Consider the following 17239-nt stretch of genomic DNA (forward strand, 5'->3'; position numbering starts at 1 on the left):
GGGCACTAATTGGTCTTCTGCTGTATTTGTTCTCACCAAGACAACGGAGAACCATGTCAACAGTTTTACCTTTACCCAAAGGAATTTCTTGAGTGCCAAAATTCCGTAAGAGGTTAACTATTTTAACTGTAATTGTGTGTGTGTGTATATGTATGTATATATATATATATATATAAGCACAGAGAGCAGGGTTTGGAAGTCTTCTATGAAGGGTCAGAGAGTAAATACTCGGCTTTGCATTGACTCGGCTCTGCTGTTGTCACACAAATTCAGTCAGAGAGACCACACGGATTCAAAGTCCATGGCCGAGCCCCCGGGACAACTTTATTTATGGGCACTGAAATTTTGCATTTCATAGAAGTCCCGGGTGCCACAAAACAGTATTCTTTTAATTTTTTTTCAATTACGTTAAAAAAATGTAGAAACCGTCCTTAGGTTGCAGACCCTACAAGAGCAGATTTGGGGCCAAATGTCACCCAGGGCTATGGTACACTGACTCCTACACTTCAGAGCAACAGTGAGAAACAGAACTCCTGAGTGACCAGCATCCCCAGACCGAGGGGGAGGTAACAGGGGCCTTGTGCCAAAACACTTTAAAAAAAAGAAAGAAAGAGAGAGAGAGAGAAAGAAAAAGAAAGAAACAACTCCAGGAATATGCTGTACACGCATTGTTTTACACCCACCTCACCTTGTCATTCAGATTACAACCTCTTGAGGCACCCCCTTAGGAAGACTTTTTTTTTTTTTTTAAGCAAAGGATTTAAGGAATTAAACCCTCCCCCAGGAGGCCCACCTGCCTGCCGGCCCAGGCACAGGAGCCTCCTCTGGGCCAGGGCAGCCCCCGCAGGGAAGCCCCCGCAGATCTGCCCACCTGCCCCGGGCCGCGCTTGCAATCCCTCAAGTCGCTGCTCCCGCTGCACCTCCCCGGGGGGGGGGGGGGGCAGGACCCCACCCTCCCGCCGCCCACTCCCCCGCAGCCAGGGGCCCGGCTGCACACTGCTCCTGGCCCTGCACCCGGCAGCTGCGGCGGGGCGCAGGCCGCTGTCGACACACCTCGCCCAGGAGAACCTCGCGCCCTTCCACGCCAGAGAGGAAGCACCGCAGCAGTGACACCTGTCGATACCGCCGTTTAATGATTGTTAAAGCGCAGATCCACTGCCAAAGGCCTCCCCCAAAACCGTGCAGCGCAGGTCTCTGCGAGGGGCTCTGCCTTTTCCAAGCCACTCGTACGCGACCTCCCAAGCGAAGAACGTCACGTCTGGGCAAACACTTGCAGGTGCAGGTTACAGGAGCGGGTGCGGGGCTACTCCTCCGTGCGCGACCACAGCCCAGCGCCGTCCCTCGAAGGCGGAGGCCCGACACTTCGTCCGTTCTGGGCGTCTCCACCAAGCTGCAAGAGCCCCACGACGGTGCAAAAACCAAAAAACCCGGGGTGAGGGTCTCAGAGTAGCACGCAGGAGAAAGCTGGGGTCCCCGGCCTCGGATTCCGGCGCAGAATGGGAATTCCGCAGGCTGCTACAGACGGGCGCAAGCCGCGAGCTGGCCGTGCGCATCCGCCTGCGGGGCGAGTTCACCCGCCAGCGGTTCCCGCCTTGCTCACCGGGCTCCCAGCGTGCCCGGCAGGTGCCTCGGGAGCGGCTGCCCGGGCTCCCCGCGCTGCAGGCGGTGCCGGACCGCAGGGCCGGGTGTCCGGGCTCAGGGTGCGTCCGTGCGGCGCCCGTAGCGCAGCGTGTAGTTGGCCCCCGCGTTGTTGTCCCAGTACTCGCCCTGCGCGCAGCGGTAGCAAACCGCGAAGTGGATGGCGACGTCCCGCGCGTCCGCATCCTCCCAGTTTTTGGGCAGCAGGCCCGGGGGCAGGCACAGCGAGAAGTGGAAGCGCTCGGCGCCTGGCTCGTCCTCTGCACCCCCGGATGAGACCCCCGACGGCACCTCTGGGGCCTGCGGCTCTGGGGACTCGGACTGCAGCTCGGCCGGCTGGTCCAGGAAGGAGCGCCATTCGGTGAAGGTGTAACGCACGGCCACGGCCCTGGGCCCCGGGCACCGGAGCACCCGGCCGGAGCCCGTCACCTCCGCGCCCCAGGGCGCCGCGCACTGCACGCGCTCCAGGCACACGCGCTGCCGCCGGAGGCGCTCCGCCGCGGCGCTCGGCCCCGGGAGCTGGAAGAGCGGCTGGAGCCGGGGAGGCGGCGCCGAGAGCGGGCTGCCCACCGCCGCCGCCGCCGCCGCCAGCAGGCCCCCGATCTGCTCCAGGTCCTCGGCGCTCATGGGGAAGCTGCGGAGGCGCGAGAGCACGGCGGGCGGCACCTGCGGCTCCTCCGCCTGGCTGAAGTGCTTCACGCTGGCCAGGCTCAGCCCCAGGGCGTCGGCGAACTGCACCCGCTTCTTGCACTTGGCGCAGCAGGCGCCGGGGCCGTGCAGCGCGTCCCCGGCCCGCTCGGCGCCCTCGGCGCCCGGCGCCCGGGCCTGCTGCTGCAGGAACTTGGCCGCCTGCCGGATGGGGTCTGCGGGCAGGGAGAAGGAGCGCGCGCGCGGCCGGCGGCAGTCCAGCTCCTGCTCCGGGTCCGAGACGGCGGCCTCCTCCTCTGGCGACTCTGCGTCCCCCTGGGGGCTCAGGGCCTCCTCGCCACCCTCGGTACAGGGTTCCTCAGCCGGCGGGGCGTCTCCCAACGGCGCGGGTCCTGGCTCCTCCAAACTTTGCGGGTGCGCCCCAGGGGGCTCCATGACACCCTCCGGCCCCGCGTCGCGCCCTGGCAGCCAGCCCCGCGCCGGACTCCTCAGGAAACTTCTAACTGCTCCGCGCGTTGGAGGAGCGCGCAGCGCCCGCTGGGCTGGCCGTGCCCGGTGCCCGGCGCCCGGCGGCTCCGGCTCGAGAAAAGCAACCAGTCCCACTTCGCAGTCTCCGGTTTTTAAACTGCAGCTGCCCAGGGCGCAGTGGGAGGCGGCTGCGGGCCCCGGGCCGGGCTCCCGGGCGACGCCCGCGGCGGGGGCGGGCCGGGGGCGGGGAGGAAGCCGGTTCGGAGCGCGGCCGCGGAGAAAGTGCGGGAGGACTGCGCGGAGGCCGAGGGCTCCGGCTGGCCCCTGACCCCACCCCCAGGCGGGTAGTGTCTGCCCCGCCCCGGCTCGCGCGCGTGGACAGCCTCCCTGCCCGCGGGGTTGGCCTGACGCCTCCGTCTTCCCGAGGGTCCGCCCAGCGGGGGCCTCTGGGCTGCCGCGCCGGCCTTGGGAGCCCCCGGCACGGGCAAGCCCTGAGGAAAAGTCGCGCACGGGGAGGCCGGGAGGCGGCCTGTCCCGCGCCGCCCGAGCCGGGGCGCACCCCCTCTCCTACCGTCCCTGCGCGCCCCAAACTTGAGGGCGCCCCGGGCTCCAGCCCCGCTGCGCTCCCCCAAGCACCAGCGGCCGCCAGCTGCCCCAGGCCACTCCCCGACAGCCGCCGGACACCTGCGGCACGGCCTCCAGCGCACCGCCCTAGCCTGGCCGGGACTGAGCGGGACCGCGGTGCCCTGAGAAGGGGCCGAAGCTGACCCACCGGAGCGGCCGTGTTCACCGTACTTGGAGGTTGGAGGGCCAGAGGGGGTGGGCTCCCGAAAGCGCCGGTTTGGGCTCTAAAGCCGAGTTTACCTTTGATGTAAGCCCGTGGCGCGGCAGCTGTCCCCCTGAGGGCCACCCTCGGAGTTCCCGCAGCTGGCCCAAAGTATTTCTAATATAGGGGGCGCTGAGGTCGGACCCGGGCACTGCTAAAAAGAAGTCGCTTCTGTAAAGAGTCGGGGATCCTAGAAGCATAGATTCGCGGATGAAAAAAAAATGTAAAAAGCAAAGTTGGCCTGCCCACGTAATCTCACTGAGACTTGGGGACTAAAATGTGGTGTGGGCAGATCTGTGATGTGGGCAGCAGTGATGGGGACAGGCTTTATGCCTTCTGGGAGGAGGAGGCAGGTGAGAGGTGGTGAGGGGAGGGTGCTGCGGCTTGAATAATCGTCCTCCGTCCCTAGGTCGTGGTAATGCCACTGGAGAGTGGAAACTTAATCTCATCACGGTGCTCTGGGTGGGTGGGTGCTTGGGAGGTGGTGGGATTGGATTAGGCTGTTACAGTGGAGGCCTCACGGTTGAAACTGGCTCAGTGGCACAGGCAGAAGAGCGCTCCCTGCCCCTAACCCTGAACCCCAACCCCAGCCCTAACCACCTGCTGATTCACTCCCCAAATGGCAGCAGTGGCCGGAGCTGGGTGGATCCAAAACCAGGAACTTCTTGTGGGTCTCCCATGCGGGTGCAGGGGCCCCCCATTTGGCCCATCTTCCACTGCCTTCCCAGGCCAGCAGGAGGGAGCTGGATGGAGCAGTGCCCACATGGGATACTGGTGCAGCAGGCAGAGGCACCACAAAGCCAGCCCCAGATTAAGACTGCTCTGGACAAGAGCAGGCGCTGGGGAGAGAGACTGTGTGGGAGGACCTGGTTATTGCAATGACTGTAGAGAAAGGTGACAGTGGCAGGATGGGCAGATTTGAGAGCCATTTAGGGGCCGGCACACTTGGGCACCCATACGAGGATTAGGACGTGACCTGCTGGCTATCACGCTGTGCCCAGACTTCCCAAGGGGTTTGGGGAGCGACAATTACAGGTTCAAGTGCAGTTGGGCGCTGCGTGATCAGCTCATGTGCTAGTCTCTGGTTGGCTTCAGTGCTCGTGGCCGCCCTTTGGTTGGTCAGAGAAGGAGGCCGGCGTGTCCTGGGATGCTGTGACGGTGCTTCCTTGGTTTGACCAGGGCCTGGGTTGCTGGTGTTCAAATGTTAAATGCAGAGGTGATGGTTGAATTTTGATTCATGTGGCCTGGGGTCTTATGGGGCTGGCTTGGCCCACGCACCACTTCCTAAACTCAGTGAGTTCATCTTTGTAAGGAGTTGCGTGTAAGGAGTGGAGACAAGGAGCTGTCAGCTGAGGGAGAGAGATGGGGCCTGCTTAAGTCTGCATCAGTGGCATGGGATGGGGTCTTGAGTCTCGTTTGCCTGAATTAGTGTCGAGCCCACAGGTCAAAGGCTCAGTCCCACAAGACTGAAAGTGGGGTTCCCAGGTCCCACATTTCTGCCCAGCCAACTACAGACTGCAGAGTGCCCCTGACAGCCTCCCTCGGGTTTGATGAATGACTAGAAGAACTCACAGAACTCCGGGAAACAGTTTCTTTGAATTTACCGCTTCACACTAAAAGGAATGGCTCAGACACAGCCGAGTGGACGGGATGCAAAGTCTGGAGCTGGCGACAGAGAGCCCCTGGCCTCCCAGCACCTGCAGGCGCTCACCAGCTGGGATGCTCCACCAACCTCCTGTTGAGTTCGGAGCTCAGTCTCCCGCCTCCTTGCCCTTCCTGGCAGCCACTGGATATGGCTAAATGTTCCAATGCTCTAAGCATTTGGTCTTTTTTTTTTTAAGGTTTATTTATTTCTTTAAAAGGGGAGGGGGACTCATCTCTCTGCTGGTCCACTTTGGCTGCAACAGTCGGGACTGAGCCAAGCTGAAGTCAGGAGCCAGGAATTCTGTGGGTGGCAGAATTCCAGGACTTGGGCTGTCCTTTCCCGTTTCCCAAGCACATTAGCAGGGAGCTGGATAGGAAGTGCAGTAGGCGGGACTCAAACACGCACCCAGACATGGGATGAAGGTGTCCCAAGAGGCGGCACCCATACGAGGATTAACCCACACACCTCAACGCCCGCCCCAGTCACTGGGTCTCACTACCCCATCCTGAGGCTGCTCAGACCCCACCCCAAGGCACCTCATTAGCATAAGTTCAGGTGTGACCAAAAGGGGCTTCTTACAAACAGAAGATTTTGTTATGGGGGCGATGTTGAGGCATAGCAGCTTAAGCCACTGCCTCAGACACCAGCTTCCCCTATAGGCGCTGGTTCAAGTCCCCGCTGCTCCACTTCTGATCCAGCTCCCTGCTAATGTGCCTGGGAAAGCAGCAGAGGATGGCCCAAGTGCTTGGGCCCTGCACCCATGTAGGAGACCTGAATGAAACTTCTGGCTCCTGGCTGTTAGGGCCATTTGGGGAGGGAACCAGCAGATGGAAAACCTCTCCCTTTCTGTCTCTCCCCCTCTCGCTCTGTAGCTGCCTCTAAGAAAACAACTGAACAAAATTTTTTTGCTATAGTAAAACAGCGATATCAACATAAGATATATAATTCCTATCATGCAGGGAACTCCAGTAGTTTTAGGAGCTGTGCCAGGAACCAAGGACAAAGATAGCTGATCATTATTATAATTATACTACAGTAGGTATAGAGCTCAAAAGAGCAAAGTGCCCGCGGCTAGGCTGCGACCTACTCTGATTTTACAAGGTCAGAAGAAAGGTCAGAGAATGAGCAGCCAGAGGGTTGTCAGAAACAGGAGAGAAATCGCCACGGAGGCTGGGGGGAGGTTGGGACACCTGCATCCCATATTCAAGTGCAGGTTCAAGCCCTGGTTCCTGGCAGGTAGCAGATGATGGCCCAAGTGCTGGGCCCTGTCACCTACATGGGAGACCCAGATGGAGTTCCTGGCTCTTGGCTGCAGCCTGGTCCAGCCCTGCTGTTGAAGGCATTTTAGGAATAAACCACAAGTAGAAGATCCTCTCTCTCTCTCTCTCTCTCTCTCTCTCTCTCTCTTGCAAATAGATGAATGGCTCCTGGCCCTCAGCCCACAACTCTGCTGAGCTCTCACCCCAAAGTAGGGCCCAAGTCTGCTCTACTCTGGGATCAGAGTATGAATGAATGTACTTTGGACATGCATCTTTTCCTGGGCTAGCCGTGTGCAGGGCACTCCTGGCTGGCAATGCTAGGTAGCAGCAGTAAGTGTAGCTCTCAGTCAAGAGGGAACCGCTCTCCCCCAGTGCCCTGCAGTGTGCCGTGCCACCATGCCTGGACATGCAGGCGGTCAGGGGCATCCAGTGCATTTTTAGCTTATGATATTTTCAACTTACTGCTGCAAGAAGTGGTCAGTTGAGACCAGTGTTGTAGGTAGTGAACAGATTCACCAGTGTAGTCATATAGAGCGAGCAGAGGTAGACTTATTGAACACACACAGCAGGTAGGCACATCAGCTGAAAGCTGATTAGGGCTGTGTGTGTGGACTCCCGGCTGGGAGTCACACTTGTAGGTGCAGCATCATTTCAGTTAGAGTGAGTTTTCCCATGATCCAGTAGGCTTTCCCAGGGAGGTGATTTACATTTCTTGGTGGAGCTTGGGAGCCTGCACTGCCCTTAGCTGTGGGACTCTCCCAGCACCTTGGGACAACCCTCCACATTGATGATGAGTTTATCAGGACGTGGCCTCATCATGAGTTGAGCTCCTGCAACATGCAATATAACTTGCAGAAATGTCAGCCATGGGTCTCCCCCTTCTCCTAGAAATGTGTTTCTTGCACTTGAAGGGTCTCCGTCTCGGCTGTTTAAATATTTACTCCGGGCGTTCCGAGGCTCCTAGCTTTCCCATTTCTGGTCGCCCACTGCTGCATAACAAACCACCCAAATATAGTCACTTTGAAAATAAGAGCCTCACGTACTTCTCTCTGAATGTGTGCAGCCTCCAAGGCTCTCAGGGGCAGCAAGTCTCTTCTCCATTTGAGGACTGGACCTGGGGTCATCCAATCCGCAGATCCAGAGTCTGCAGTGGGAAGTCGCAAACGGCTCAGGTGAAGTCGCTGGGAGGAATGTTCCCCTTTGCGTTGACAGGGGTGGCGAGGACCCTTCCCAGTTGGCCACCGAGGAGTGTCCCAATCAAAGCCCTCGTCCTATTCCACACGCGTCATCCTCAACCCCTCGTGGATGCTGGAGTGGTTCTAGCACCACCTTTTCAGCACGAAATGTTTCATCTGGTTTACAGGGCCCCCAGGGGCAACGTGGGCGGGCTCGGCAATTGCCCAAAACCAAAAAACTGATAAATGGGAAGACGCAATCAGAACTGAGTCAGGGAGTGACTGAGGAGTGACTGGGGAACTGAGTCAGGGAGGCCCTGGCCCTGCTCTTGGATTGGACCCCCAGCCTCCAGCACGCTGATGGCGCCGTCCAGGGAGCCGCTGCTGTCCGTGGCCTTGTTGAGCTTCTGGGAGAAAGGCCGTTGTTTGCCTTCTCAGCCTCCTCATCTACTGAGCCTGCCGCGTGTGTTCTCTGTGTGACACTGAACCCGGTTAGGGAAGTGACCAGGCTTGACATCCCTGGAGGGAGGCAGGAAGGGAGGCCCACGTCTTACGTTCTTGCTGTAAGATAGAAACTTGGCCCCCTCCCATCCTTACAGGACTCGTTAAATTGTCAGACTCAAAGCTGCCTCCATACGTATTTAAGTTTGGCCTAAATGTTTCTCCCTGCGACGACCGTAGTGAACCATAACCCAGCTGGTTGTGTCAGTAGACTGTATCAGCTGCCCCTATAGCAGGTAGCTGACCCTCAGCCAATCAGTGGCCAGCTGCTCAAATTCTCCAGACGCCAGCTCTCTCCCCCTAACTCACTCCTGCTTTCTTTATGTCACTCCTTTGGCAGTAAAGAAGAGGATACTTGAAAAGGTTTGTGGAACAGCAGATAAATGTATGCATTTATTGGGGTGCAAAAAATGAAGTCCTTGTGTAGTTTTTCTTCGTACACATTTTCTATATAGCATAAAAGATTGCACCAAAATAGACTCCTAGTTTTAATTCCATTTTCCCACAGACTTTTTGAAGTCCCCTCCTATCGCCCGTGTGGCAAGGCAGAGACTCTAACTTACTCTGGCTCCCGCGGCTGCCCAATTTGTGAGTCATTCCTTGCTCAGTTAAATTCTGTTCAGCTGAATGTGCCTGAGATTTTTCGTTTGATGGAACCTTGTAAGGCAGTGGAGCGGGCAGCCAGCAGCCCTGCCTGTCCCCACACAGCCCTTGTCGCAGGTAGTTCTAACCCCACAAGGGACCAGACGCAGCCAATGAGAGGGAAGAGAGCAGGTGTTGTAATGAATCCCATGAAAACAATGGCGAATGCTACAGTTGTTTTTCCAAAATTTGGGGGTGGTGGTGTTTGGAGCAGCGGTTAAAACAGCACTTAGGACACCCACAACCCATGTCAGAGGTGCCCGGGGCTGAGGCCCAGCGCACTTCTGGTCCCAGCTTCTTGCTAATGCACACCTGCAAGGCAGCAGGTGCTGGCTCAAGCGGTGGGTCCCTGACACGACATGGGAGTCGCAGGCTGAGTTTCTGGCTCCCACTTCGAGCTGGCTGTTGTAAGCATCTGGGGAGGGAGCCGGCAGGCGGAAGATCTCTGCCTCTCTCTCTATCTCTACACCTTTCAAATAAATTAAAAACTTACCTATGTACACATTCTCTCTATCTCTCTCTGGACAGGCAAAGTTAGAGAGAGACAGAGAGAAAGGTCTTGCTTCCATTGGTTCACCCCCAAAATGGCTGCTACGGCCAGGAGCCAGGTGCTTTTCCTGGTCTCCCATGGGGTGCAGGGCCCAAGCACCTGGGCCATCCTCCACTGCACTCCCTGGCCACAGCAGAGAGCTGGCCTGGAAGAGGGGCAACCGGGACAGAATCCGGCGCCCCGACCGGGACTAGAACCCGGTGTGCCAGCACCACAGGCGGAGGATTAGCCTAGTGAACCGTGGCACCAGCCTATGTACACATTCTCTTAAAACTTGTGGCAAAATATGAATTCTATAAAATTCACTTACAATTGCTTCTGGAACTTCCTGCTTTATAAAATGGAATGATACACGAGACAATCAATCAGCTGAAAGGACCCACCCCTCCAGCTCACACCCCCTTAGCTCCGCTCCCCAGAGGCAGCCCCTGCTAGCCAGGCTTGTGAATCCTGCCGGAAATATGCCAAGTAGATGTGCGTTCTGTACGTGCGTGTGACGGGTAATTGCGGGAGTCAACGCGACTGCCTGGGGAACTCGGGAGCAGTGCCCCTGGGTGTGTCTGTGGAGGTGTTGCCAGAGAAGATTGGCGTGTGGGTCAGCCAACTGAGGGAAGAGACCCTCCCTCAATGTGAGTGGGCACCAGCCATTCGGCTGGGGACTCTGATGGATGGGACAGGAAGTCGGAGAATCGCAGTGCCCAGCACGCGGTGGTACACAGCGGTGTTTGCTATTGTTGTCCACATCGGTTCATTCAACAGGCATTTATCGCACACCTACTATGTGCCGGCCCCGCTTCTTGGTGCTGGGGACACAGCAGTCACTGAACAAGCACAAACCCCCGCCTTTGGCGAGCTCACATTCCCGTGTTTGAGATCGACAAAAATATACAGAAAAACGTGCAGCGTAGCACGAGGACACGCGCTGTGGGAAGCAGGACTCGTTGCACATAGTAGGTACTCAGACAGGCATTGATGAAAGCCACCCATCCCCCGTGCCCCCCCATCTTCCTGTCCCAGGGTCCCCTTGCCAATGTGATTGAATAACGTGCACAGATCAGCAGGACAGACGCCGTGCCAAGGAAGGGGTAGTGCTGGCCAGGGCTGCGGCGGGAAGAATGCAGGCCAGAGGTGCCGGAGCACGTGCACCTGTGACGGCAGCAGCCCGGGGCGGGGCTCCTGACGTGTTTTCTTCAGAGGGTCATGCCGTAGCACTGTCGGGTTTACGCTGGTGATCAATAGTGGTAGTGCTGTGAAGTCGGACGGTAAACAGGGCTCTGGGTGCAGGGTGCAGGCTGGGGGCCGGGGCGCTGCCAGCGTGAGGCCGGCGTGTCTCCTGGGCCCGGCTACTGCCGCGGGAGCCTTCACCCTGTTTACCTGGGGACCATGTTTTCATCCCGTTTCGAAAGCAGGCTGGGGCCTCACCTTTGGCCCCGGGTGTCGTGGGGGTGCATCGATCGTGGTACTGTAAGGCAAACATCTGTTGGTGAAGAAGCAGAGCCAGGCCCTGGGGGAAGTGCGAGAGCCCAAGCTAAAGGGCGTCACAGGGGACCCAGGGGCAGCTTCTAAAAAGCAAAAGCAATGGAGGGTCTCTCCTGTGAGCATATGCTTCCCATAGCTTAGTCTCTTGCAAGGAGACTTTAAGTATGTGTCAGTTAATTCTTTTTTAAAAGATTCCTTTAGTAATTTGACAGGCGGAGTGATTTCTTTAGTAATTTAGTAATTTGACAGGCGGAGTTCATTCCCTAAATGGCCACAATGGCCGGGGCTGAACCAGGCTGGAGCCAGGAGCCAGGAGCTTCAGCCAGGTCTCCCACGTGGGTGCGGGGGCCCAAACACGGGGGCTAGCTTTAACATGGGACTGGGTCAGAGGTGGAGCAGCATCACAGCTGGTGGCTTAACACACTGTACCACAACACCGGCCTCTGTCTTGATGACTGCCAAAAATGTTTAATCCAGTCAACAGACAGACTAAAAGTCCAGAACCCTTGGCTTCGGAGTGAGGACCACTCCCAAACTGGCAGGAACCCAAGTACTTGAGGCATCATTGCCGCTCTCCTGCCACACGGCCCAGGACTCACTTGCAGTAAAGAGAAGGGGTGCCTGGCTGCGGCCGTCTCTTGAGACTCCAGCCCTCTCCTCTCTGCAGGCCGAGAGAGCCCCCTTGGGCTCTTCCGAAGATCCTGGACCTTGGATGAATGGGACAGTAAGGGAAATGTAGTATTGGGCATGTAATGTACACAAGTGGGTTATATGGACACCTGAATAAAGAAAAGTGAGGACATCAGGAGGGAGGGAAGTTTGGTCTCAAAACTGAAGAATCCCTGTAAGAGGGCGCTTGGTGCATCGGCTGACACTGCTTGGGACCTGGCATCCCAGATGGAATGAGCCTTCGTCCGAGTCTGGGCTCTGCTCCCATTCCAGCTGCCTGCTGCCGAGACCCTGGGAGGCTGCCGCCCATGTCATGAGTGGTTGGCTCCCTGCCACTCCCATGGGAGACCCAGACTGAGTTTTAGGCCTCGCCGAGCTCCGGTCGTTATGGGCATTTGGGGAGGGAATTGGTGGATGGGAGATTTCTCTCTCTCTCTCTCTCTCTCTCTCTCTCTCTCTCTCCCTCCCTCCCTCTCTCTCTGACTTGCAAATAAATTAATTAATTAAAAAACTATTTTTAAATCCCTTTGACTCTTCCATGCTGGCCTCTTGTCCCAAGATTGGGGTAAGAAGTGGGCAGGGAGGAGGGAGAAAGAGATTGGGAAGGTCTTGAGCGCCCCCTGCAGGCTAAAGCCTGTGCAGCTTTTTCCCCATTTATTTGAAAGGCAGAAATAGAGAGAGGTCTTTCTTCCATCTGCTGGTTCACTTCCCAAATGGCCACAACAGCTGGGACTGGGCCAGGCCTAAGTCAGGAGCTTCATCTGGGTCTCTCACGTGAGTGCAGGGGCCCAAGTACTCGGGCCATCCTCTGCTGCCTTCCCAGGCGCGCCAGCAGGGAGCTGGATCGGAATAGAAGCAGCCAGGACTCAAACCAGCGCCCATAGGGGATGCCAGCACTGCAGGTGGAGGCCTAGCCTTCTACAGCACAGGGCCAGCCCCAAATATACAGCTTTATTAGTTATTACAGGGTAGGACAGCACTGCTCACGGGGGGTATGGCCGGGGACTCTGGAATTTCACAACAGTGCTAAGACACTATTGGCCCTCATCCCAGTGTGGACATTTGCACGGATGTTGCAAAAGCCATGGAGGTGGGGTGGGGTAAACTATGCCAACGTCACTTAAAATTACCCTAGATAAACTAATAAAAATCACTGATTTTGTTCTCAAAACTATACTGTGGGGCAGTGGATTATTAAATTTTTATTCCAGATCCTTGCCATGCAAAAAGAGGGGAATACTTTTTTTTTTTATTTGACAGATAGAGTTAGACAGTGAGAGAGAGAAACAGAGAGAGAGGTCTTCCTTCTGTTGGTTCACCCCCCAAAACGCCGATCCAAAGCCAGGAGCCAGGTGTTTCCTCCTGGTCTCCCATGCGGTGCAGGGCCCAAGCACTGGGAGCATCCTCCACTGCCCTCCCAGGCCACAGCAGAGAGCTGGCCTGGAAGAGGAGCAACCGGGACTAGAACCGGGCACCCATGTGGGATGCCGGCGCCACAGGTGGAGGATTAACCAAGTGAGCCAGGGCGCCGGCCCTGAGGGGCAGTCTTAATGCTGGCATATACAAGATCCCAGACCTGTAGCAGCCTGCGGCTGAGAGTGGAATGCCACTAGCACCAAGGGCAGTCGGTCAGGATGCCTCTGGCTTTCCAACTGTTCCCGGGTAACTTTTTATTTGTTTACTTGAAAGTCAAAGTTACAGAGAGGCAGAGGCAGAGAGAGGGAGAGAGGGAGAGAGAGGGAGAGAGAGGGAGAGAGCTAGTTCACTCCCCAGTTGGCCAAAACAGCCAGAGCTGCGCCGATCTGAAGCCAGGAGCCAGAAGATTCTTCTGGGTCTCCCACACGGGTGCAGGGGCCCAACGACTTGGGCCATCTTTCACTGCTTTCCCAGGCCACAGCAGAGAGCTGGATCGGAAGTAGAGCAGCCAAGACTTGAACCAGCACCCACATGGGATGCCATCACTACAGGCAGTGGCTTTACCTGCTACACCACAGTGCACCCCCCAACCCGGTTGCTTTTGACGGGTCCTGTCAGCCCTGGCCCTGAAGGGAAGACACAGCAGGCTCCAAGTGGGCTCTGACATTGAGCTCAGGATGCCTTCCAGGCACTCAGAAACTGTCTCTGGACCTGGGTAGGATAGGCGTGGAGCTGAGTCAGGGGAACACAAGGGTGCTTAAACAGGTTCAAGGGTCCGGCTGTCTGCTAATGGCCCTGGAAAAACAGTGGAAGATGGCTGAAGTGTTTGGGCCCTTGCCAACTACGTGGGAGACCCAGATGAAGTTCCTGGCTCCTGGCTTCAACCTGGCCCAGCCCTGGCCATTGTGGCCATAGGGGAATGAACCAGTGAATGGAAGACCTCTCTCTCTCACTTTCCCTCTATCCCTCTCTCTCTCTAACTCTGGCTTTCAAATAAGTAAATCTTTTTTTGGGGGGGGGCGGTTTTGAAGAAAACTGGAATAAAAGATGCTTATTTTGGTGCAAAAACAATGTTGCAAACCATATATATGAGAGATTTTCAGAAAGCTCATGGAAAGTGCCAAAAAACTGCATGAACTTCACCTTTTTGTACGCCGAATAGACTTGTCTGCTAATCCTGCTTTTCCGTGCACTCTCCAAGTTTTCAGCCCCAAGGTGGCAGTCCAGGACGTACGGTCCCTTCCACTGAGCCACGGGGACGCTGGGGCAGGGAGTATGAGGTAGGCCGGCGTGGGGGCCAGGAGGCGGGGCACAGGCAGTGCAGCACACACAGGGCTGAGAGCCTCGGGCACGCAGAAGCTCGGGACGGCGCTCTCCTCTGGTCTTCCCCTGGGGAAAGCGGCCTGTTGGTAACATGCTGACTCTCTCCTGCTGCCTTTCTCCCCGTGGGGTTCTGATCCCACCCAGGGGAGCGCCCTGAGGACCGCAGTGAGAGGCTGATGAACACCCATGCACAGCTTGCTCAACAATGGGCTGTGAGCTGTGGGCCGGTGAGAGCCACAGGCACTACTCTCAGAACCGGTGGGAGGAGAGCCGGACCACAGTCTGCGAGCCAGAACACAGTCTGGTTAGGACGCCCGTGTCTCGCATCGAAGTGTCTGGGTTCCATCCCCGGCTCCAGCTCCTGATCCCGCCTTCCTGCTAATGGGCAGCCAGGAGGCCGTGGTGATGGTTCAAGGAGCTGGGTCCCTGCCACCCACGTGGGAGCCCTGGCTGGGCTCCTGGCTTCCAGCTTCAGCCCAGCTCAGCCCTGCTCCATTGGCCCGCATTTAGGGAGTGAGTCAGTGGATGTTTGTCTTTCAAATAAATAATTAATAAAATTAAAAGATAAATTTACTTTGATGCATACATTTTTAAGAAGATTTATTTATTTATTTGGAAGACGGAGTGACAGGGAAAGAGGGAGAGACAGAGATGATCTTCCATCCATTGCTTCACTCCCCCCATGGCCACAACGGCTACGTCTGTGGCCAACCCCAAGCCAGGAGCCAGAAACTCCACGTGTCCCACGTGGATGGCAGGGGCCCAAGTCCCTACATCTTTCCCGGATTCATTAATAAGGACGTGGGTTGGAAGCGGAGCAGCCAGAAGCTCTGACCGGGGCTCTGATGGTGGGAGGCCGGCATTTTGAGCGGTGACTTGACCCGCACAGCACAGCGCTGGCCCCACCGACAAGTGGCAAATCCATGCATAGCTTTTCATGACCTGCATCTTTCTTTTCTTTTTTTCTTTTCTTTCCTTTCTTTCCTTCTTTCCTTCTTTCTTGACAGGCAGAGTTAGAGAGAGAGAGAGAGAGAAAGGTCTCCCTTCCACTTGTTCACCCCCCAAATGGCCGCTGCGCCGATCTGAAGCCAGGAGCCAGGTGCTCCTCCTGGTCTCCCATGGGGTGCAGGGTCCAAGCACCTGGGCCATCCTCCACTGCACTCCCGGGCCACAGCAGAGAGCTGGACTGGAAGAGGAGCAACCAGGACAGAATCCGGTGCCCCGACCAGGACTAGAACCCGGGGTGCTGGCGCTGCAGGCAGAGGATTAGCCTAGTGAGCCGTGGCACTGGCCTAACCTACATCTTCCATGAACTTTCGCAGACCTCTCGTAAATGCTTGGCCGGGTCCCTACCTTGAGACCTCATGAAATCAACAGAGATTTCCTGGAAGCGGCCGAGCTTTCCTGACCAGGAGCTGCACACAGTTGGCTGACTGTCCGGTGAACGTGGCAACAATCGTGAACAGGCTGTAATCCCCCAGGGAATCTGATTTCTTAGTGGATGTTGCTGATGGCGTGGAGCGCTTGGCAACATTGTGGGCGGCTCCGTCCTCCACTTACCTGACCGCCCACCTTCAGGAAGAGAGCTCCCTGTGACGTGTAGAGAAATCCGCTGCCGCTTGTATTACGGCAGCCATCTGCGGCTGTGTTTCCCAGGGAACGGCCTCTCTCCCTCTCCTTCTACCTTAATCTGCTCAGGCCTCTGTAGTAAAGCACCGTGGACGTGGTGGCTCTGTTCCGGAGGCTGGAAGGCCAAGGTGGCCCGTGTGGCTTCCGGTTCAGAGGTGGGGTCTTCTCATTGTATCCTGCTGTGGCGCCAGGGCCCAGGAGCCCTCTGGGCCTCTTTTGTAAAGGCACCAACCCCACCTAACTCCTCCCACAGGCCCCACCCCCGGAAGCCATCAGTGACATGGGAATGTGGGGCAGAGAGGCAAACACTCAGCCCACAGCACCTTCTGTCTCCCCTCCCCCACTCTGTCCCTTCCTCTCCTCCCACCCCTGCTCCTTTCTCTTCTGCTCCTTGCCCCCCACCCTGTATTCTTTTTAAGGTTTATTTATTTCTTTGAAGGGCCAGTTGAGAGAGAGAGAGAGAGACAGGGACAGAGGGGAAGAGACGTCTTCCACCTGCCGGATCACTCCCCAGAATGCTGGCGCTGGGTCAGGCTGAAGCCAAGAGCCTGGAACTCCATCCTGGTCTCCCACATCTTCCTCTGCTTTCCCAGGCACATTTGCAGGGAGCTGGAGCAGAAGAAGAGTAGCCGGGACTTGAACCGGAGCGCATGTGGATGCTGGCGTCGTGTGACTGCCTAACCCGCTGCGCCACAATGCTGGCCTCCCCGCCTGCATTCCTGGCTGTTTGGCTGAGGGAGGGACTTTATAGCTAGCCCTTCTGGTTTCCTGGATTCTGTGCCCTGTAGTTAGTGGACTGGGAGGAAAGGGTTTATCTGGCTCACTCTCCAGTAGGAAAAAGAACTTCCTGACCCGGGGTAAGAGCTAAACACAGGACCTCATTCTTCCAGAAACAAATTGTCATGTCATTTCCTGTTATATCATTGGAAAATTCTCCATCCCCACTAAGAGACTGCGTTACCATTGCATATCCCAGTGAGCACTACAAAAGCAGCCAGGTAAAGACAGGGATCTTGCCTTTTTTTTTTTTTTTTAAAGATTTATTTATTTATTTGAAAGTCAGAGAGTGGAGAGGCAGAGAGAGAGAGAGAGATCTTCCATCCGATGGTTCACTCCCCAACTGGCCGCAACAGCCAGAGCTGTGCCAATCCGAAGCCAGGAGCCAGGAGCTTCTCTGGGTCTCCTGCACAGGTACAGGGGCCCAAGGACTTGGGCCATCTTCTACTGCTTTCCCAGGCCATAGCAGAGAGCTGGATCGGAAGTGGAGCAGCTGGGACTCAAACCAGCGCCTATATGGGATGCCAGTGCTGTAGGCCAGGACATTAACCTGCTGTGCCACAGCTCCAGCCCCTTGCCTGTCTTAATATTAGA

General features: G+C 56.8%; 1 protein-coding gene across 1 annotated transcript; it reads right to left on the bottom strand.

Annotated features, from left to right (window-relative positions):
* PPP1R3G (protein phosphatase 1 regulatory subunit 3G) lies at window positions 1-4900 on the bottom strand. Its single transcript, XM_008274262.5, has one exon. It carries the CDS (start codon window positions 2719-2721, stop codon window positions 1696-1698), a length of 1026 nt encoding a protein of 341 aa, XP_008272484.3. The 5' UTR covers window positions 2722-4900; the 3' UTR covers window positions 1-1695.
* Window positions 4901-17239: the final 12339 nt, after the last annotated feature.

The sequence above is a fragment of the Oryctolagus cuniculus genome, chromosome 5, assembly GCF_051225735.1.
Source record: "Oryctolagus cuniculus isolate XC-2025 breed Fujian yellow rabbit chromosome 5, ASM5122573v1, whole genome shotgun sequence".
NCBI classification, from domain to species: domain Eukaryota; kingdom Metazoa; phylum Chordata; class Mammalia; order Lagomorpha; family Leporidae; genus Oryctolagus; species Oryctolagus cuniculus.